Source organism: Callospermophilus lateralis, chromosome 10 (assembly GCF_048772815.1).
Source record: "Callospermophilus lateralis isolate mCalLat2 chromosome 10, mCalLat2.hap1, whole genome shotgun sequence".
Taxonomy (NCBI): Eukaryota; Metazoa; Chordata; class Mammalia; order Rodentia; family Sciuridae; genus Callospermophilus; species Callospermophilus lateralis.
The window spans coordinates 65,077,101-65,098,964 of NC_135314.1; the positions used below are offsets into that span (position 1 = coordinate 65,077,101).

At 34.3% G+C, this 21,864-nt stretch overlaps 1 protein-coding gene across 3 annotated transcripts; it reads right to left on the reverse strand.

Annotated features, from left to right (window-relative positions):
- Positions 1 to 1,896: 1,896 nt before the first annotated feature.
- On the reverse strand, positions 1,897 to 21,804 carry Slc35a5 (solute carrier family 35 member A5). 3 transcript variants are annotated; one of them, XM_076867599.1, is made up of 7 exons: positions 21,583 to 21,804; positions 20,625 to 20,773; positions 19,155 to 19,253; positions 17,764 to 17,897; positions 14,558 to 14,625; positions 6,983 to 7,763; positions 1,897 to 3,355 (listed from the first exon to the last, which is right to left on the reverse strand). In XM_076867599.1, the coding sequence occupies exons 2-7, from the start codon at positions 20,752 to 20,754 to the stop codon at positions 3,290 to 3,292; spliced, it is 1,278 nt and encodes a 425-aa protein (XP_076723714.1). In that variant the 5' UTR covers positions 20,755 to 20,773; positions 21,583 to 21,804; the 3' UTR covers positions 1,897 to 3,289. The 3 variants fall into 3 exon arrangements, with proteins under 3 accessions (XP_076723714.1, XP_076723713.1, XP_076723711.1); XM_076867598.1 differs by lacking the exon at positions 21,583 to 21,804 and adding an exon at positions 21,351 to 21,465; XM_076867596.1 differs by lacking the exon at positions 21,583 to 21,804 and having other exon boundaries at positions 20,625 to 20,796.
- Positions 21,805 to 21,864: the final 60 nt, after the last annotated feature.

A 21,864-nucleotide genomic window follows, 5' to 3' on the forward strand; every position in this document is an offset into this window, starting at 1 on the left:
TTTGAATTTAGAATTTATTGGTTTTATAGCTTTGTATCTTATTTAGTAAATTTGTTTTGGTTTTCATATGTAAGTATAAGCAAGCACCTATTATATTTTTTTTGTGTGTGTACTTAAATAATAGTAAAATAGAAAAAAAAATGTTCAACCTGAGATTTGTAAGAATTTTTTTTCCCCCTTTAAATGGAGAATGTATATTATTCAATTTCAGAAACTCTGTTCTTGGTTTTAGAAAAGAAAAAAATCACCCTCTTTTCATTGCAGTTAATATTTTCTGCCTCCTTCCCCTACTGGAATGTAAGAACTTATGGACAAAATCAAGACACAGTAAAAGGAAAAGGAGTCAACGATGTGGCTGTGCTTCATTCACCTGTTGGAAATGTTTGAAAGTGAAAGGATTCTCTGCAATAATAGCTTTTACAGAACTACAAAATCTACCCCACTTTACTAGTGGCAGGGCACCCACAAAGGGAGGCAAAAAAAAAAAAAGCCTTAGCTATAAGCAGAGTTAGTTCTGCCCAAGGTGTTTTCTACATGTGGACCTTAAGCACCTATGACTGCAGGATGCAGCTGGCCAAGGATTTGGTATCCTGGTCTTAGCCACCTTTTCCCCTATAACCAGTAGCAATGCTCCTGCTTCTCTCTGGACAGCAAGAAATTCAGTTCTAGGACAAATAACAGAGCTGGATCAGGTTATTCATTGCAGGCAGTATCTTGTGCCAACCAATGGCTATTCAGAAGCCATGGAGTAGATTCAGTGCATTAGTTCTGAGTCATAACTGCATAGAAGAGAATCTAAATACAGAAAGGGATTTTAGAAATTATTTGATCCAATTTCTATACCAATGAAGAAGTCTCTTCTAAAACATCCCAATAGGGGCTGGGGTTGTGGCTCAGTGGTACAGGGCTTGCCTAGCATGTGTGAGAATTGGGTTTGATTCTCAGCACTGCATATAAATAAATAAATAAATATAATCTCTCCCTAAAAACTTCAATGTCAATTTACTAGTACTTTTTATTCTTCAGGAATGCTTTTTCTACAGAAAAAAATGTAATTTGTTGAGAGTATTTATAATGTTACTCTATCACCCTCACTGGAATTTAGTTTCTCAAAGTTGGAAAGATGCCTACATGATACTCTTCCCTCCAGGTTATACAATCCCTTGATTCCAAGAGCATCTAGGATATGGTTTCTAGACCTCACTTTCAAACCATCCTCTTTTAAAAGTATGCCCATGAAGTACTCTAGGGCATCCACATCAGAACCTATCATTTTACCTTAGCTTTCCCTCTCTCCTTTCTTTCATTAAGTGGTCAGTTAACACAGTAGACTTGACATTGAGCAATAAATACTTTCTATAAAGGAGGGTGGAAAAAAAGTAAGAAAACCTTACCTCCATGCACTTCTGAAATTTGCTATTTAATGTATTCTATATGATTATTATTATTTTTTAACTTCGGATCAAACCTAGGAGCATTCTACCTCTGAACTATAATCCTAGCTCTTTTTTAATTTTTATTTTGAGATAGATTCTCATTAAGTTTACCCAGGCTAGCCTCAGAATTGGGATCTGGGATTACAGGTATGTGTCTCCATGCCCAACTTAAAACAAAACAAAACAAAACATTGTATGCTGTATTTCCTAAAAGTTAGATCCTATACTTGGTGTTCATTAACTTCAAAATGGATTGCCATAATAGATATCATCTTCATATTTCATGAATGCTTATATTCTATGTTAAGGTATGTAGTTTTGCTATTTTTAGATGTAAAAATATACTCAATGAGTTTTCAAAGTTGTTTCAGTTTTTGCCTCATTCCATTTTTTTGAAATTAAAAAGTTTCCACATCCCACCTCATATGAAAGAATGGTGACACAAGATACAGGTTTAATAATTAATTTAATTACAAATGTGACCAATTCTTGACAGTCATATTATTCAGGATATCACAGATGGATTATATAATAGCATTATCTTACATATATAAAAATTAAGAGGAAGTAAAGAAGAAATGTGTAGGCTCCATGACACCTTATCACTTAAATTTACAGTATAGAACTTTGTAAACATACAGTGTTATAAGCTAAAGCCTGTCCTCCTATCACCATTCAGCTGCATGACCTTGAACAAATCACCGTTTTCTTGTTTTTAAATTATCTATCACCTGATTGCTCTATCTAATAGAGTCAATTGGCTGCATGCAAAAGTACCTTTAAAAATACCATGCACTTATGAGAACAATTACTGTAAAGTGATTTCCTATTTTTAGAGTTATACTATTCATATTTCATTAAAAGTCAACATTTATTTGCAAAAGCATCTTTTTTAAAGGAATTCTTTGGCATTAGTCTTAGTTATAATCTTGTAATGATTTTGAAGCCAGTGTTTTGACTCTCAGAAACAGAATATGATATGAAGACATATTAACAGTCACAAGCTTTAATTAGTAACTAATACAACAAAATGCCTTCATATTTATTTTCCAAAATGTAATAATCCAAAAGCAATGATGCAAAGATGTTGAGATATACAAATTGAAGAGGAAGGAACAAAAAACTCACAATGGTTTGCTTAAATACAAGTGCTGACTGTGGTAACTTGGGAACCAACTTCACTTACACAAAGCTTACTTGTATATAAAACACTGAAAGATAATTACAAAAAAAATTTTCTGTAAATTCCTAAAAACTAAAATTCTGAGATTTTGTTTCAGAAAAGTTACTTTTCCAGCAAAACATTTAGCACAGACTACAACATCCTGAAACTATGGCACAGTCAGATAGGCCCTCCAGGCAAAATTTTTACTTTCATTGCTTTTTAATTGCAAAATGACTATCTCTACTCTACAGACTCTAAATTGGGGAGAAAAACCTATGTTATTTATGATAAAAAAGAGAAGACTGTCACATGCAGACTAGAACCACATAATTATGAATGTCTGGCAAACTGATCTCTATCTGTATATTTATAGGATCTAGCTAACATGATTACTTCAAGTTTGGAAACTTGGAGTACAAGGAAAATAATGTGCAAATATTTGTTGCTGACTTACCAAACACTGGGTTATTAATATAGTCTCTATGCTATGATATCTGTGTCATTTCCTGGGAAATTTTTCACACTTTGGGTACTTTAAGCCTTGGGATGAAACCCTTTTAGGAGCGATAGACACAAAAAGGGTTATGCTTTAGTGCATTCTTGGTTTATCAAAATGAAAACATAAATATTACAAATATTGAAAATGTGAAAATACAATTGTGAGAGCTGCCAACTATTTGGGTACCAATCAGAAATTATCTTCATCTGATTCATCACTCTTGGGCTTGGTAAGCCTTTCCAGTTCCTCTCCATCCTATAAGGAAACAGACAAAATTAGTAATTAATTAAAACAAAATTCAAAAGGTCAAATTTAGATTAGTAAAGAGAAGTCTTACTTAACATGTAAATCAGTATCCTATTTCATTAAGTTGTGAATATCATCTGGTCAAGTTAGATAAGTACTTGGAAAGTTAACTTTAGAAGCACAATGAGGAATAAAAGGAACTTACCTCAATATTACAAAGGATATATGTGGCAAACCCAAAGCCAATATCAAACTGAACAGAAAAATACTGAAAGCATTTCCTCTAAAATGAGGAACAAGACAAGATGTCCACTCTCACCACTTCTATTTATAGTTCATAAAAACTCTAGTCAAAGCAAACAGGCAAGAGAAGAAAATTAAAGGATACAAATAAGAAAAGAAGACATCAAATTATCTGTTTGCTGATGTCATGATCCTATATCCAGAAGACCCCCAAAACTCCACTAGACTTCTAGAGCTGATAAATGAATTTGGCAAAGTAGCAGGATACAGATCGATATTCATAATTCAATAGATGGCCTATATTCTAATAGTGATTCTGCTGAGAAATAAATCAGGGAAACTATCCTGTTCACAATAACTTAAAAAAAAAAAAACAAGAAACATCAAAACCAAAAAAACCTTGAGAATTAATTTAATCAAGGGTGAAAGATCTCTACTAAGAAAATTATGCTGAACATAAAATTATGAAAATTATGCTAACACTGAAGAAAAATTGAAGAAGCCCTTAGAAGATGGAAAGACCTCCCATGTTCTTGGATAGGCAGAATTAACATTGTCAAATAGCTATCCTACCAAAATCAATATAAGATTCAATGCAATTCCCATCAAAATATCAATGACATTCTTCACAGAACTAGAAAAGCAGTCTTAAAATTTATCTGGAATAATAATAAAAGACCCAGAATATCCAAAGCCACCCTGAGCAAGAAGAATAGTGCTGGAGACATCATAATATTTAATCTCAAATTATACTACAGAGCTATAGTAATAAAAGCAGCATGGTACCAGCATTAAAATAGACATGAAGACTGATGGAACAGAAGACAGAGAGACAAACCCACACAGATACACAGTCATCTGATACTTGACAAAGGAATCAAAAACATGTGTCAGAGAAAAGATAGCCTTTTTAACAACTAGTACTAGGAAAACTTAATAGAAATATGAAACTAGATCCCTATTTCTTGCCCTGCCCCCAAATAAAATCAAAGTGGATCAAAGACTTAGGAATTAGACCAGAAATTTTGCAACTGCTACACGAAAACAAAATTAACACTTCATCATATTGATGCAGGCACTGACTTCCTTAACAAGACCACTAAAGCTCAAGAAATAAAACCAACAAGCAATAAGTGTTCAGTATAGCAAAGAAAAAGATTAAGAGCATGAATAGGGACCCCATAGAATCAGAGAAAATCTTCGCAAGCTACTTCTCTGACAGGGAATTAATATCCAGAATATATTAAAAAACTCAAAAAGATTAACCTCAAAGAAACAAATAACCCAAATCAATACATGAGAAAAACAACTAAAACACATTTCTCAAAAGAAGAAAAACAAATAGCCAACAAATATATGAAAAAATGTTCAACGATATCTAAGGAAAACACAAATCAAAACTACACTAAGTTGCCATCTTGCTCCAGTTTGAATCGCGATTATCAAGAATACAAGTAATAAATAAATGTGGGGAAAAAAATGACACCTAAACATTGTTGATGGGATTGCATTTTAGTATAACCACTCTTGGAAGCAGAACAAAGATTTCTCAAAAGACTAGGAATGGAACCACCATTTGGCTCCACTATCCCACTACTTGGTATTTATCCAAAATAACTAAAATCAGCATACTACAGTGATACAGTCACATCAATGTCTACAGCAGCACAATTAAAAATAACTAAATTATGGAACTAGCTCAGGTGCCTATTAACAGATTAATGGATTAACAAAATGTGGAATATATACACAATGGAGTTTTACTCAGCCACAAAGGATGATGAAATTATGGCATTTGCTAGTAAGTGGATAGAAACAGAAAACATCATGCAAAGCGAAATAAGCCAGACTCAGAAAATCAAAGTTGAATGTTTTCTCTCATATGTGGAAGTTAGGGCAAATAAGTGTGGGGGGGGAATCGGGTATCATAAAGATAAAGGGAAGTTCAGTGGAGTAGGAGATTGGGGGGGAGGATAGGAAAGGGGAGAAAATGCATAAATGAATTTAACAAAATCACACTATGTGCATATATAAATACACCACAGTGAATTCCACCTTTATGTATATGTCAAAAGCACCAATCAAAAATAAACAAATGTGCAAAACAAAGATCAGTAGAGTAGACAAAGAATAGGAAAAGGGAGGAGGGAAGGGAAGCAGGAAGACAGGGATCTAAATGGAATAAATCAAATTCCATGCTTGTATGATTTTGTCAAAATGAATCCAACTACTAAGTATAACTATAATGTTGTAATAAAAAATTAAACTTAAAAAAAGTAAAATGTACTCCAAAGTTAACAACATGAGTAAAGTAAGGAGCACCACCTGCTGGTCTTGAGGTGAAACAATTAAAGGATGGAGGAAAAAATATAAACTTGTCTTACTACCTAAATTGATGTTATTTTACTTAAAAGTTGGGGCAAACATCATTATCAGTCCATTGTGGGGGGAAAAGAGGAATTCTGAATGTATACTGGTGGGACTGGGGCATCTGGGATGTAAACTTCTAAATTTTTCATCTTCAGATTTGTTTTATTACTACCTGAGAGGCATGACACAGAAGGTCTGCCGATGCTAGTAACAGATTTTCCCAAAGGGTGAACATGTAAATGTGTTCACTGCGTGAAACAGTACATATTTTGTATAATCATGAAAATTGTAAAGCTAAAGCTATATAGAAGAGTTCATTGCATTTTTCATCTAACCATATATTTAACTCCTTAATAGAGTCTCCAAGATTATGAATTTACTTATAACATGACTGAAATATCCTTCCACATGATTATAAGCAACTGGCATATATTCAGAATAACTACATATGTGTTTTTCTAGAAATTTTTTTCTCCTACTTGTAAAGATCTTTTTGAAAACTACCTTCCTTAGTGAATTAAAAGAAACTGTCTTTCTGGCACATTGTGGTTTATAAATAACTACAAGAAAAATTAAAGAGCTAGGTTTTCCATGTAAGAAGAGTGATGAAAGTAAAAGATAAACTTCTTTTTATGAATGAGGCTTATTTTTCCACCTATTGTGCAGTGGAAAGAGCAAGAGACTAGGAGTCAGACCTCATGGGTTTAATATTAACTCTTTCACTTATTACCTGTAAAACACTTAGCCAGTTTCTTCAATCATAAAGGTAGGGAAACTGGACAAGACCTGGGAAGCATCTTCCAGGTCAGTGATAAAATCAACACATAAAGTCCTTGAGAGATGATTTAAACTTTTTCTCGATCCCTGATAGCATTTATCATGAGTCCTTGCAAACATCAATGCACATCTGTTGACTGCTTTCCAACAGTCACAGAGATCTAATACTTTTCTTATTTTTCCTTGAATAAACATGTTTTCAATTTGGGGAAGAACAAGAAAAAAGCAGTATCCTCACAAACTTACCCCACTGGAACGCTCCCAAAGATTGCCACTTAGATCTCTGACCCTCTCTTGCCTAGGTGGATATTCCAGGCTTTGAGGCTTGCTGGCATTATAAATAAAAATGGAGAGAAGGACTGAAGGGGCTTCCAAGAAAAACTCCAGGGAGGGCCTGAAGTCAAAGACCAGGACAGATACTGCTGTGATGATGACAGTGGTGATCTGAGCCATCAAGACATGGAACATGTTATCCAGGAACTTGAGAATGAAAGCCACTGAAAGGCCCTGGAATGCAGTTACAAAAATAAGGGCTACTGAAAATACATTGTGTCCATAAAAAAATCCACAGTTCTTAATCTGATCACGGTTACTGCTCTGAAGGCCCAGTGTCAGTCCATTAAAAAGAATGCCAAAGAAATAGAGTTTGCTGTTCTGTATGAAGATGTTTTCAGTGAGCTGGTTCCCTTCCTTCAATATTTTTTCATTATAAATATTGGCCATTGAAGAAATAAAACACTGTACTATAATAAGGATATGGCCCAAGCCAAGGCGAATGTGACTGAAAACTCTAGCTGTGGTGTTCCATTTAGTTTCAGGAAAAGTCCACTCCTTTGCTGTACAATTGTCTTTTCTGGAACATTCACTTCTGAAATGAAGGCATGAATTGGATGGGGTGAAGAAGGCATCATGATGAAATCCATGTCCTGCCAGGTTATGCTGTGAAGTTTTAGTGCCAGCAGTTAGGGCCACAATAGACAAGAAGAGAATCAGGAGGGAAGCCCACTGTGTCCAATTTAGATGCCGCCTGTTCCAAAGATGAAAAACAAGATTTTACTACTGTCTTTCCACCTGTATCCATTGTTTCTACTGAAAACCCAGAAACTCAAGTGCTTGTTGAATAAACTATACCCAGTTTTGCTAGCATTCCCCACACTTCAAGTTCAAAGAAAACCTGCTGGTGGTATCTCTGTGTCTCAAATTTGACATTTTAATTTGCTTTCATAATAACTTCCCTTAAGGCCATTCAATCATTTCTTCTTCTTGTAGGTTTCCTTTTAGTCAGCAAGTTTAACAAAGCACCATCTCTACATCCAGAGCTATCTTGGTACAGAAACCTCTGTGCTACAAGATTGGTTACAGCAGTGATTCTCAAATTGGTTTCTAAAGAAAAAATGCAGAGTAGCTTCAGAAATCTTCTATATAGATGAATCCCACCCACCAGCCCCCTGAAAGGAGATCTATTCTTCAGAAGTGTTCATGACCCAAAAAATATTTAAGGAAGCTAGCTCCTGAAAGAAGGTCCTAATCAGAAAAGCATTATATTGTTAACTACTGGCTGATAAGGCAAGGAAAAAAAAGATTTTTGGGGTAGTATTTCAGTTTAAAAATCTAACAAAGCTTTATTTATTTATTTTACCTTACAACAGACTTGTGAGATACAGGAGATATGAATTATTATTCCATTTTGCTTAATCATTCAGTTCAACAGACATTTAATATGCAGCTACTACATGCCAGGCAAACTGAGGAGATAAAGACTTGATCTTTCTCCTTAATGAATTTATGCTTTAATAAGGAGAGTTATAAACCAAATAATGGTAGTAGAATGTGTGACAAATGATACATGGAACCACTGAAGTACACTGAGAAAGGAGCATTTGAATCTGTAAACAAAGTCAGGTATGGCTTCAATGAGAAAATGACACTTGAGATGAAAAACATCTAAATGGACATTGGTCATCTCCAGGCAGAGTGACATATCTATACAAAGGCAACAATCATTTACAATGTTAATGAAGAACAAAGAAATATCTCAGGTTGTGGTACTCTGGGATTCTTCTGGAGAGAACAAAATCTTGATGCTAGAAGATCAATTAGGTTAAAGAAGGGAGAAGCCAAGAAAAGAAAATGACATAAGTAAAGGCAGAAGAGTAAAGTTATATATGAGAACCAGAAGTCCTAAAAATTTTATTGGAGTACTTATTGAGCACCTACTTTTGGGGGTCAGGCTCTGAGGGAGGAAAGCTGTCTTGAAAGGTTGACTGTTTTCCCCAAGGTCTATATTATGAAGGAGTAAGAAAGGGATTTGAGTCATAGTTTTGTATGTTCTAGATCATCACAATTTTTTAAGAATAATTCTGAGGGATGGGGATGTAGCTCAGTGGTAGTGTGCTTACATATCATGCTCAAGGCCCTGAGTTCAATCCCCATACTGCTAAAAAAACTAAAACCAAAACAAAATAACAACAAAAAAACTTCAGAAATAATTCTGAGCTCCCATGATATATATATGAAGGGTAAACACACAGGTCTGATTCCACTAATAATTCTATATAGCTTCATGCTCTGACACTGTGAAATCCATACCAGTCTAGACAGCAACACACCTGTCTGCACACTCTCATGTCTTCTCATTTACATAATTTTCTAATTAACTAAAACTAGAGCTCGGTGATGGGGTTAGCTATAGCTCTATGTCATGAGGTCAAAAATTGTGAACTAGTTTCCTAAATTTCTGAAGGTGCAGCTGGTACATACTAAGTAGTAGAAAGCAAACAGAAATGGTAAGAGAAAATTACAGAGATGAAAAATGGATGTCTGATTTATTAAAATAATTATATAAACAAATATTATACATAAGAATTGAGGCAAAAACAGTATCTTTAGAAATTTTCAATTCTTGGAGATACAGACTCTCCCTTAATATTGACATTGCAAATAAAGAATCTAAGGAAACAAACTATTAAACTAAATAATACCTACTCTAAACAATTACTCACCTGAGGTAATATTTCAGAGAAGGTAAAAATTATTAAAAATTATTATTAAGAAATTGTATGCTTTCCAAAAAAATATAAAGCTTCATAAATTATCCTGCAAAATTAGCTAAGGACTTGTGTATTTATAAATGATGACCAATTCTGCATGGAAAAGTTTATTCTTCAGCTTAATTAATGTAATAAAATAGTTCACTTATCTAATTCTTCCTCTGTTCAAGTAAAACAGAGTCAATCACTACTAGGAGCTGACTGCTAAGTGAATTGAGTGGCTAAAAGACCACTTTTCCTGATGGTCTCTGCTCCCAAATCTCTGTACCCAAATGTGTTTTTACCTGGTGACCTCCTTATTGTCATAACATATTTTAACAACTACATAAATGATAAACTATGAAAAGGGATACTGTTTTATTTAAAACTGAGTTGAAACTTTTAGAAAGACTAGGTAAAGGCAAATAATTCAGAATATAAAAAGCTGGTTGTAAATTATATATAGGTAAGCTAATTGTAAAGGTTAGGGAAAAATAATAAAAATCTTGATGAGTTATCTTTCTTAGAAGTATTTTCAAATACTTGATGTGCTTTAAGGTAACTGAAACCAGAAGTCATGGATCATAAGTGACTATAGCTTCATACAAGAAAGAAACCAAAGAACTCCAATTAGCAAACCCTACATGTACTCAATGGAAAAACCCTAGCTCAACAACAGAAAGATGTTCATCAAAAGGATGAAAAGATAAACAAAAGTTAAAATAAATTTAGATTTACACACATACACTATCCCCATTTGCAGTTTTGTTTCTCATGCAAACCCAAAACTAATAAATGAAAAACAAAACCATATATAAGTTTCAAATTCTCTGATGTTGTAGGCAGGATAAAATCTCATTACAGCAAGTATGTCCCACCTTAATATGAATCATCCCCTTTCCCTGTGTATCTGTGTTGTATATGCTACCCACCCATCAGTCAGTTATCATATTGACACTTGAGGTATCACAGTGCTTGTGCTCAAGTAATGCTCATTTTACTTAGTAATAGCTTTAAGGGTCAAGAGTAATGATGCCAACAATTCAGAAATGCCAAAGAGATGCTTTAAAGCACTAGCTTTAGGTGAAAAGGTTAAAGTTCTCAACAGGGGTGGGGAGGGAAGGAAAACAAAATACATGTTTTGTTGCCAAACTTCAAACTGCAAAAATTGTACTCACAGTATATGGCAAATATTTAGTCAAGATGGAATGTATATGTATATAGAGAAAAAACTACTGTAACAGGGTTCAGCACTATCTAGTTTCAGGCAACCACTGGGAGTATTAGAATGTCTATCTCCCATAGATAAGGGGGGGGAATTACTGTTTTTGCAGTTAGCCCTCTGTATGCATAAGTGCTGCATCAATAGATTCAACTAACTGCAAATCAAAAATATTTTTAAAATTTTTTATCTGATCATGTACAAACTTCATGATTTCCTAAACAGTACAGTATGATAACAATTTACAAAACATTTACATTGTATTAAGTATTTTAAGTAATCTAGAAATGACGGAGTATATGGTAGGTTACATGCAAATACTAAGAGACCTGAACATCCATAAATTTGGTATCTGCAGGGGTTCTGGAACCAATCTGCTATGGATATCTACGGATGACTATATATTGAGATTCTCCATTATGAGTTTACCTAATAACTGAACAATCACATTCAAATTGTGTCAGAAAAAAATAATTCTACCATCTTTCTACCATATTGGGAAATATGGTAGAAAGATGATAGAATAGTAAATATGGGAGATAGTAAATCAAGGCAGAGCATCAAAACAATTTAGTAGGTTATGAAACAATTTATTTTCTCAAGGCACTGTACAAAATACATTTCCTAGTAGCAAAGAGATCAACTGGAGTAGACTTAAGAGAAATCATAAAGCTTTGTAAAGTAAACAAATAATTTTGAAGAAAATGCTTACAATCCTGAGTAGGATATTTCTTAATTCTTCTGCTGGTTGGGACAGGGTATGTATCAAAATGTGTTTGTTAATGATCTTTTCCCACAGCTTTGCTTTGGTAACATCAGAGAACCTTATACATATAAGTAGGTAAAAATAACTGCTAATCATGGTTATTTTGCTGTAAAATATAAATTTCCAGGTTGATGCTGTTATTTTCCAAAGCCAAAGCAAACAAGATTAAACAACTCTGCTAAGGTACAAGAGCAAACCAATGAGGCAGGCTTGAAGGCAGAATGTCTGCCACCAGTTTCCACTTTGAATTAGTGGCTACATTTCAAAGAATAAATCTATATTCACATAGAGTTTCTTTAGAAAAGCCAATAGGACATTTAAATGGTATTTTCCTCCCACTTTCAAATTCCTCCAACTAATTCTTGCATTAATCACCACCTAATTTTTTTACTTTTGCAGCCTTATTATACCTGTATAGAAAAGTTGTTTGATGGCTCTGTTAGAGTCAAGTATAAAACAACTAAATATTCTAAATGAAAAATGAGTTATGGCAAACAAACCAAGAACATGTGATAGAACCCTTAAGTTGCTACTCCAAAGTCAAAATTTCATGGCAAAGGGCAAAGGAACGATCATATGACCCACAAAGAGTAATATTAAACAGGGAAAAACAAACAACATATACCACCAATGACAAAATGATTAAAAGAGAACACAGTTAAGGTGAAGAGAGGAAAATTATTCAGCTTCTAAAAAGATGGAAATCCTGTTGCATGCTACAACACAGAAGAACTCTGAGAACATAAATAAGTGCAAGAAGCCAGTCACAAAAAGAGAACGTATGATTCCATTGGCATGAGGTTTCTAAAGCGGTCAAATTCACAGAAACAAAAAGTAGAATGAATGGTGTTACCAAGCGTGAGAGGAAGAAAAAGAGAATTGTTTAATGCGTGCAGAGTTTCAAAACTGTAAGTTGGAAAGCATGATTGGTTGCACAATAAAATGAATATGCCTAATATACAGAATCATATAATAAAAAAATGGTTAAGATGGCAAATATGCTGTGTTTTTAACAATTAGAAAAGTTAAAAATGTAATAAAAGCTAATACTAAATAAAAAAATACTTAAAAGTCATGCTCATAAAGACAATATTAATTAGCACACTATTGTGGCTTTATTATTTAGAGATGCCTCAGTGCTAATTTTTGAATTAGTACAATTAAGACCCACTCAGGTTGCTAATTTAGCTTTCCTGGAAGAAATAAAACTGGAGTGGTTTTATTATTCTTTACTATAAATACTTCCAAGGGCTCAAAACAGAGATATTTATTAACATGTCTAAGAACCAATATTATTGTTCTGAAAATAAGAGGTGAAGTGCATGGAAAATATTTTTAGCTTTAGTTCATAAATGTAATTATTAAAATTTGCAAAATATAATTATTATAATTAATGTTAAAACAATTAAAATTTACAGTACAAGTAGATCTGGATTTCTTATATGAAGAATTAACTTTCTTAATACAAACAGTTAAATGCTTAAAAATTTAACTAGATTTACTAGAGGGTAAAGTTAGAACAACTAACGAATGAATTTCAAATCATATAATTTGGCAAATGAAGTTTTAATGTAATCTGAATATAAAACTTGTATATTATCTAATAACTTAAGTATTATACTATGTGTCCTAATGAACTGTCATTTCACTGGAAAAAATTTGAGGCATCTACTCCCTTATTAAACTGTGAACATTTTATTAAATGTTGGAACCAGTTTTGTTTTTTTTTTTGGTTCATGGAAATACATCTCCATTTTATCACAAGAACTAAATACAAAAATATTATCACTTACACAAATTCTCCTAGAATCCAATTTTTTACAAAGTGAATTTCATGTTGATTTCAAAGGCTTCAAAACATTTTTTGGAATCGCATTCTTTTAACTTGCTAGTTATAGAATTATTTTTGCAATTCACAACTAAAGTGAAGAACATCATGCACAAAGCAAATTTCAATGTATTCTAACACTTAAACTATACTAAGTGTACTGTTAATTTTTAAAAATATCTCACATTAACTATAAGGAACACCTATCACATAACACATAAATAAGAAATTAAGAAGATAAAAAGAATGTAAAATTTAAAAACCATCATGACAAATATAACAAAAAGTTAATTTTATTCTTTTATCATCATTAACAAATTCATTTGAGATTAAGTACCTACCATCTTTATATCAGCCTACTTCAGACTAGGATATTTTGCTTTTTGCTTTGTAGCAGAGCCTATTTACTGAAAAATGTTTATACTACTCAGTGGTCCTCCTGGATATTGTAAAGATGGGTGAAAACATTTTTAAGTCTAAAAGCCCATCATTCTTATTCATTTTGACTAGATTCTTCAAACAAATTGTCTTCCAGTTAGGGATCAAATCATGAACTTATCTCAAAGGGTTAAAAAAAGAATTTGCCACTCTATCATCTCCAAAGAACTAATGTATTAAATATCTTAGGAACCTCCTGGTTCCCTATTAAGTGTCCAATCGCCTGTATTTAAAAAGCTTATGAATTCTTTCTTGAAAATCTGGCACTAAAAATTAAAGTACTAATTATAGCCCAATTAATTATCTTATTTTTGAGATGCTCAAGACATTTTACATATATCTGATCACAGAAGTTTTAGACAGGCTATCACTGGAGTTGCTTTCAACATGGGTTAAACAATGTGCCCAATACACAAAGGCAATTAGGAACAAAATCCTGGTCTTGGGATTCAGAGGGCTCAGTGCCCCGGGTATATCATCTGAAACCAGGCTGTGCCATTTTAAAGTATGATATATGCTTTCACAGCAAGCTACTTACTTCAGCACTATCCTGAATAGAAGAGCTGTTGTTATAATGCTAAAATTTGAGAAGATAACAGCCATGGCCTAGAAAGAAAGAGAAGATAGAATTACAATCCAAACAGAGTACTGACCTAAGAAATCTCCCAGTTTGGTAATTCACCTGACAAAAAAAGCTTTTTAGTAAAAAACCAGAGGGGTTATTAGGGCAGCTATTTCACTAGAGGATTAAATTCCATTTTTATTGCTTGTTAAATTTACGGAGATATGATCAAATTATTGTTCAGGCTTTGAAACTGTGTGTTTGAGTTCAGGCAATGCCTGTGTAAATAATCTTTATGTGTAGATCTGGAAATACTTATGACTTGTAAAGGTTTAGGTCTAGAAATTAACAGCTACCATGCCTATGAAATATACTTTCCATTGCTTTCAACACACTTTATAGATTTTTAATACTGCTTCTATAGGTGAGTAGAAAGGAAGTACTGTTAGGCCCATTTATATGGTAATAAAATTTAGATAGATTTTTAAGCATCTTTACTGTTCTAGAAATTGAATCAATTTTCCAGCTTGAACTGACATGACTCAAAATCAAACTCCTCCCTTTGGACTGATCCAAGTTATTCTAAACACTTAGAAATATGTTAGCCAGATTTTATAGTGGTCTGTTTTTGTGAATTCTGTCACACTTCATAGGAACAGTATTAATCTGAATATGTATATAGTTTGCTCAGAAAGCATGAAAATCTATCACTGCTCTATACAACTGGACCTGACAATATCAATAATTTTTAAAATAAATCCTATGATTTGATTCACCCTGCTTTCTTCCTTGCTTTCACAGCAAGCTACTATCAATTTAAGTTGATTGAACTCCACAGAGAGCCAGGTGTAGTGGCACATCCTTGTAATCCCAGTGAATCTAAAGGCAAAGGCAGGTGGTTTGCAAGTTCAAGGCCAGCGTGGGCAACTTGGCAAAACCTTGTCTCAAAAAAAAAGGGTTTGAGAAGTAGTTCAGTGGTAGAGCACTCCTGATTCCAATCCCTAGTACCAAAAGTATAATAAAAACTAAAAATAAACTCCAAAGAGCACAAGCAGTCTTATGTAACCACTAATGATAGAAAACATGGCTAATAAGCAGCTACATTAAAACTGAAAAAGAATAATTCAAAAAAACTAACAATAATTCGAAGAATATACCATTGTTGCTTTTCTACTAAATTTTTAAAAATTTTCATTGATGTGCAATAATTGTAAATATTTATGGGGTACATAAAGGGTGATAATTTGATACATATATAATGTAATATAATATGTGCAATATAATGTAATGATCAAATCAAGGTGATTAGCATTTCTACCTTCTTAACCATTTATCTTTTCTTATTGGAAAACTTTGAATTGGGTTTTTTCTGAGTATGTCTCTGTAAGACAAATTCTTGTGAACCCCCAGTTAAAAGAGAAAACTAAGATGAGGAAAATGTTTGTTAAGAGTAAAGAAGTGGTGGTACTGGATAAATACACCAAGGGCAATGCAAACACACCTAACTAACAGCCTGGTTGGTTTGAGGAATTCTAAACACTGTTACCATATAGTACTATAGAATAAATCAAACATAAGAGCTATTTGCCCCTAAATTTCCACGTATCTCCATTTAATTCTCTCAATAGGCTCAAATAGAAACACAAGAGTATGTCATGTGGTTTGTTGTATAATATCTGTGTTTGTACATTATTGGGAAGGAAAAGCAAAACAATAAATACAGAGGAAAAAGAAGAAACATGCAGCAGGCATGGTGGCGCACACCAGTGATCCCAGTGGCTTGGGAGGCTGAGACAGGAGGATCCCAAGTTCAAAGTCAGTCTCAACAACTTACTGAGGATCTAAACAACTTAGGATGACCCTGTCTCAAAATAAAAAATAAAAAGGGCTAGGGATATGACTCAGTGGTTAAGTAGCCTGGTATCCAAAAAAAAAAAAAAAAAAGAGAGGGAGAGAAGGAGAGGGAGAGGGAGAGGGAGAGGGAGAGGGAGAGGGAGAGGGAGAGGGAGAGGGAGAGGGAGAGGGAGAGGGAGAGGGAGAAGGAAAGGGGTATAAATTTAGAGTTTCTCTGTTGGATACAAAAAAATACAACAAATATTTATTTACTGAATGTGAATAATTATATTGTTAGGCACAGGAATTCTCAAATCTAAAAAAAGAAGTGGAAACAAGAATTTATGAGAAGACACGTTTTAGATGGACTGAGCACTAACTACCAACATGGGTCAAGGAGCTAAAAGTAACCTCAACTGATCAACTAGTCCAGATTCCTGCTTTTGACCTAGATTAGTTTATTTCTACTTAATAAATAGAGTAACCGAAACTTAGAGCAGTTAGGGCCTAACTTGTTACATAGCTTTAAAGTTGTGAAAAAAATGTTAAAATCTCCTATTTCCTACTATAGTGCTATTGCGCCTTTTCATCCTGTTCTAAAATTCACCTGGTTACATGTAACAGGTTTCACAGAGATCAGTGCCAATAAAAATCCTACTTACAACCAAAATGCCCACTTTAACCTTTTAAAGAAACTTAAAACACATTTTGGCAATAAAGGCAATAGAGATACTCATTTTATAAGATGTTAATAGGAATACATATTTGAGTATCAAACTGAGTAACGGGTAAAAGCAGAAGACCAAACTTCAATGTTGATTACTGATGGCTTTCCAAAGTTACACAAAGGCTTTTTCAGTTGGGAGGATACAATCCTTACTCTCAAAGAATTTGCTGGTTAAATGATAAAATTAATAAAAAAGAAAATCTACACAAATAGAAAGCATTTAAACTACATTAGAACAGGTGTAAGAGAGATATTTTCTGTGTTAATAATGGAAGTCTGCTTGGATGTTGAGATTGAGATTAGAGGTTGATTACAGTATGGCTCAGAATATAGGCAGCCTGACTAAAGTTACACAAAGAGGCATGGCTTCAGATCTCTTGGGACAAGAAGCAACTCCACCATAGTAGTCAGTACACTTTAATATAGTAATCTCTAACAGTGACAGAACCTGGCAAGCAGATCCATAATTTCACTTTCTAATGAATCTGGGAAAATTTCAGCAAGGTCAGTCAAAAGAAACTAAAACAGTTGAGGAAAATGATGGGAAAAAAAAAAAGGAAGATACTTTCTGGGACTCATTTCTCTGTTATCATTTCAATGGCATTCTGTCATATTTACTTACAGGCTGAAGATAGGATAGGACATAGAAGACAATCAAGTTGTCCAGGAAATAGAGAAAGGCAGGAATGGACCACTTCATGAAATTAGAGAATTCCTTCCAGGAAGCACATCTCAAATTTCTACTTCGATGAGGTTCTACAGAAAAAAACAGAGCAATAAATAAATAATCTTGATGAGAAAGCCTATATTTTTAGAGAAAGTACATTATATCTGATCACTGATAGAATTTGTCAAAAGGGGTTTTATAAGCTTGCTTCCTAAGTGGTCATTAGCCTATAAAAAAAAGATAATATGGAACTTTACTAGTCTTTCTCTAACCCACCTTTGTGTCCCATCACTGACAATCAGCAACATCCTTATTAGGATAATACTGATTATCCTAATTCCTGTTAACTTAAAGCAGAAGTATTGTTTAAGTTGACTCAAGATACACATGTAGTTTCTCTTATATCTCTGAGAGCATAAGAGTAAGAGAAAAATCAATGTTAGAATAAGTGTGTTGGGGAAACAAGTTTCATGTTGGGATTCCTTCCTACTCTGCAGAAGACCAGGAAATGGAATTAATATGTAGAAATTTAAACATATGGAACTAAAAGCAATTAAAATTAACTTTTACTAATTCTAGTGTGAGTTTTTATCCAGTTCCAGACTGCCAAACACTGCAACAGAGAGAATGTAAAATGAAAAGAGAAGCTAACAGTTTAAACTCTGCAAGTAATGCTTGAGTTTCATGAAATTAAAACTAACTAGTATTCCACTAACTAGAAACTCTACACAGATTGAAACGCTTGAATGTTAAAAGTCATGTTCCCAGGCAATCACTTTAATGCTTTACATTTTATGTTTACCTCATCTGAGAAGGCAGATCAAAGAAGCAGAGGGTTAAGGGTTCATAACTGGGGAAATGAGGTGAAGAATTACAACAAAGACCTGTGCATTCCATAAAGGGTAATACTTTTACACTTGAGGAAAGGATTACTATTCCTATTTAATAGTTCTACCTCAAAACATAGTACCTCTTTGACTCCAGAGTTACTATGGTGACTTCCCTGTACAAAATGGGAACTGTTTTGCAATATGATGCATAGCACCTCACATTAGCAGTGATTTAGAAAATCCTGAATTTAGATAAAAAACCAACGGGCTCGTGAAACCATAACAAGAATAAGTATGAGGGAAAGCAGTGGACAGGATGTGTGGGTTCGTGTACTAGCTTTGTCCTTTCTAGCACAGCTCTACAGAATACTTTGAGCATACTTCTCTACCTATAACACAATTATGTTAGTGTCTTAGCTTCCTCAGATATAAAAAGGACCAGAATAATATAAACTGTCATTTCCAGTTCTAATGTTTTTTGATTCTGCGATTACATAGTACCATTTCAAGACTCACCTTTCTTTATAACACAGAAGGACACAAGCACACAGAAAACTAGCTTCACCAGTTCTGAGCATACATTCACAGTAGTTGGTAGATAATCATACTTGTTCTCTGAAATATAACAGAAATGTTTTCTTAACTATACTTTTTATTCTATATGTTTGTATGCAGTTAATAATTATAATTGTTTTTAAACTTAAAAGCTGGCTTTGCACTGACTGCAATAAATTTCTTACCATTTGCTTTGCTTTTATGAAATTTTGAAACAGTTCATCCAGTGTATTAGCTATCTCTCTTTTATTTAGCTTTAAGTTATAAAGCATGCCTAATGCTTTCATTCATGTTACTAATAAATATGTTGAAGAGACTAGGGCCAATAGCAAAGAAAGCTCTGTGGCAAGGCATTGCAGACTGCCTTCTAAATTGACCATTTAATTGACACTTGGGAGTCTGACTAACCAAGCTGTTATGATTTTACTTGCTGTATTATTACTCAGTTTATGGTTCTTCTTATGTGACCTTTCTACCTTATTAAAATCAAGGTATACTTTATCAATGACATTTCCTTAGCTCAGAATTTTCCAGTGTGTTTCATATCATAGTACACACAGAAAACACTTTTAGCCTTTTTATCCACTGTCTCTGCATCTTTGCCATATTTCTATTTCTATTTTCACAATGTGTTTCTATGTATGTCTCCCCAAATAAAGTGAGTTCTTAAGGATAAGGTCAATAGCTTATGCACTTTGAATTCATATCACTAAGACTTAGCCTAAGACCTGACAGAAGTTAACTGACATTGAGACACACAACTCGCCAAGCAGATCATTTAGAGTGATGATATCATGGTTTTGAGTGTTATCAATAAGTAGTGAGAAGTACTCATAACAATTTTATGGAATTGACGTATTTGCTTAAATTCTTACATTTTAAAAAGTAATAATTTATTGGGCACATACTTATCAAACCTTATAAACTATATTAACCCATTGATATAATAATTATACCTCAAAAACAGCAAGTGACCAAATATATTCTCCCATCTACTTCAAAATAGGCTGAAATTATACATTTTGTTATATGCCCAGAAACACCTGCTGATTGAAGCAGTAATCAGATGTTGTAAGATGTTCTGTACAAAGAGTTTGATTTGGTGCTTGCCTGAACCAGACTGCACTATCAAATTTTTTTCTTGCTGAGTAATGAAAGGTTAAAGAATAATACTTAAATATGCTTTATCATTCATATGAAGGAAAGCACTTCATAAGGTTTTATTATCTCCATTTTATACACAAGGAAACCAAAGACAGGAGAGAATGTGTGATTAAGTATTCTATATAGTTCTCCTCTTGCCCCTGTAAGAGTTATTTCTATTTTTCACACTTGAATAAATTCTACTCCTTCAACTCTCTCTCCCTCTCTCTCTCTCTCTCACACACACACACAAAAGGATTCTATATGGACTTGTAAGTCTTAACTTACCTTCATTGGCAGAGTATTTTACCAGTAAGATGCGACTTGAGCTTAAAGCAATGAATAAGGCACCTAGCAGGAATGTATACATTGTTGAGAAGGGCCATAACCCAGGCCGCCTACAGCACTTTCTTTCCATTGTACTGATTTTAAATTGCCTTAAAGAGAAGAACACTTTCATGAGTAACCCTGTTGTCAGACCTAGAGATTAAACATAATGTAAATATCACTGACTGTGCAGACTAGGAAATTTTCAGTAATCTGGCTATGGCTATATCAGAATCAAAAAACTTGAATACAGGAGAAAAATGGGGAAAGGAAATGAAAAATCAAAATCAAAATCTGTTAAGAGGGGGTACTCGAGAAAGAAAAACGGCAGGGCCGGATTAGAAATGCTGACCAATCGTAGCATGTGAGAATCTGACATTTTGGTACTGCAGAAAAGCAGTCCAACTCATCAGCAACTTTTCCCTGAAACCAGAAACAGGATTTTGGAATTATATTTTGAGTATCAGCTCTTCCCTCAGATGAAGAAAAGGGGTTTTCTGGGAGAGATTTCGTTGTCATAATGACCAAAATGAAAATGTCTAAAACACAGCTGCTAATTTTTACTCCACTGGTGTGGGAAACAGAAGAGCCAATCTTTGGGTTCAATGAGTCTCAGGCCTCTTTTGACAGCTTGAGGACACGAAATCCCAGGCTGGGTGAGTACCTGCCCAAAGCCTCCCAGCATACCGGTAAGCACCGCACATGGAGCCCGGGACTGGAGAGAAAATGCCAATTCTACAGCGCAGCCAGGCACAAGCATGACAGAACCAAGGAGACACCTCCAGTTTACAAGGAGGCCAGGTTTCCCTCCACAGAGAGGGAAACCCTTTCATTACACCTGCGCAGTAAGGAGCTCGACTGGCAACACTCCCCCCCTTTCATGCGCACGCGCAATACTTTGCCTGCGGGGCGCGGTTACCTCAGCCGTCAGAAAAGCTTCTAGTGGAAGAACGCACATCATAGAGCTAAGACAGTGACTGTTTAGCTCCGTAATAGCAGCAGTAGGTTTTTACGGTCCATAGGAAGGGAAGCTATAAGAGGGAAACAGAGGCGAAAAAGCCTCTCCCCTCGGCTCCTTATTCCGGAACAAAAAGCAAGATAACGACTCGACCTGGATAGAGCGTACTCTGCGCCCATTGCGCAAGCGCGCTCAGTGTTAGGCTTCCGGCGGGAGGGGAGAAGTGGCGCGATCCCGCCCCGC

Excerpts from the sequence above, each read along its gene's own strand:
- Slc35a5 (XM_076867596.1), bottom strand. The coding sequence starts at position 20,796 with ATGAAAGTGTTCTTCTCTTTAAGGCAATTTAAAATCAGTACAATGGAA. Across the intron at positions 14,626-17,763 it reads TCCTATCCTATCTTCAGCCT|GCCATGGCTGTTATCTTCTC; the intron begins GTAAGTAAATAT and ends CTTTCTTTCTAG. Across the intron at positions 3,356-6,982 it reads TTTGGGAGCGTTCCAGTGGG|GATGGAGAGGAACTGGAAAG; the intron begins GTAAGTTTGTGA and ends GTTTCCTTATAG.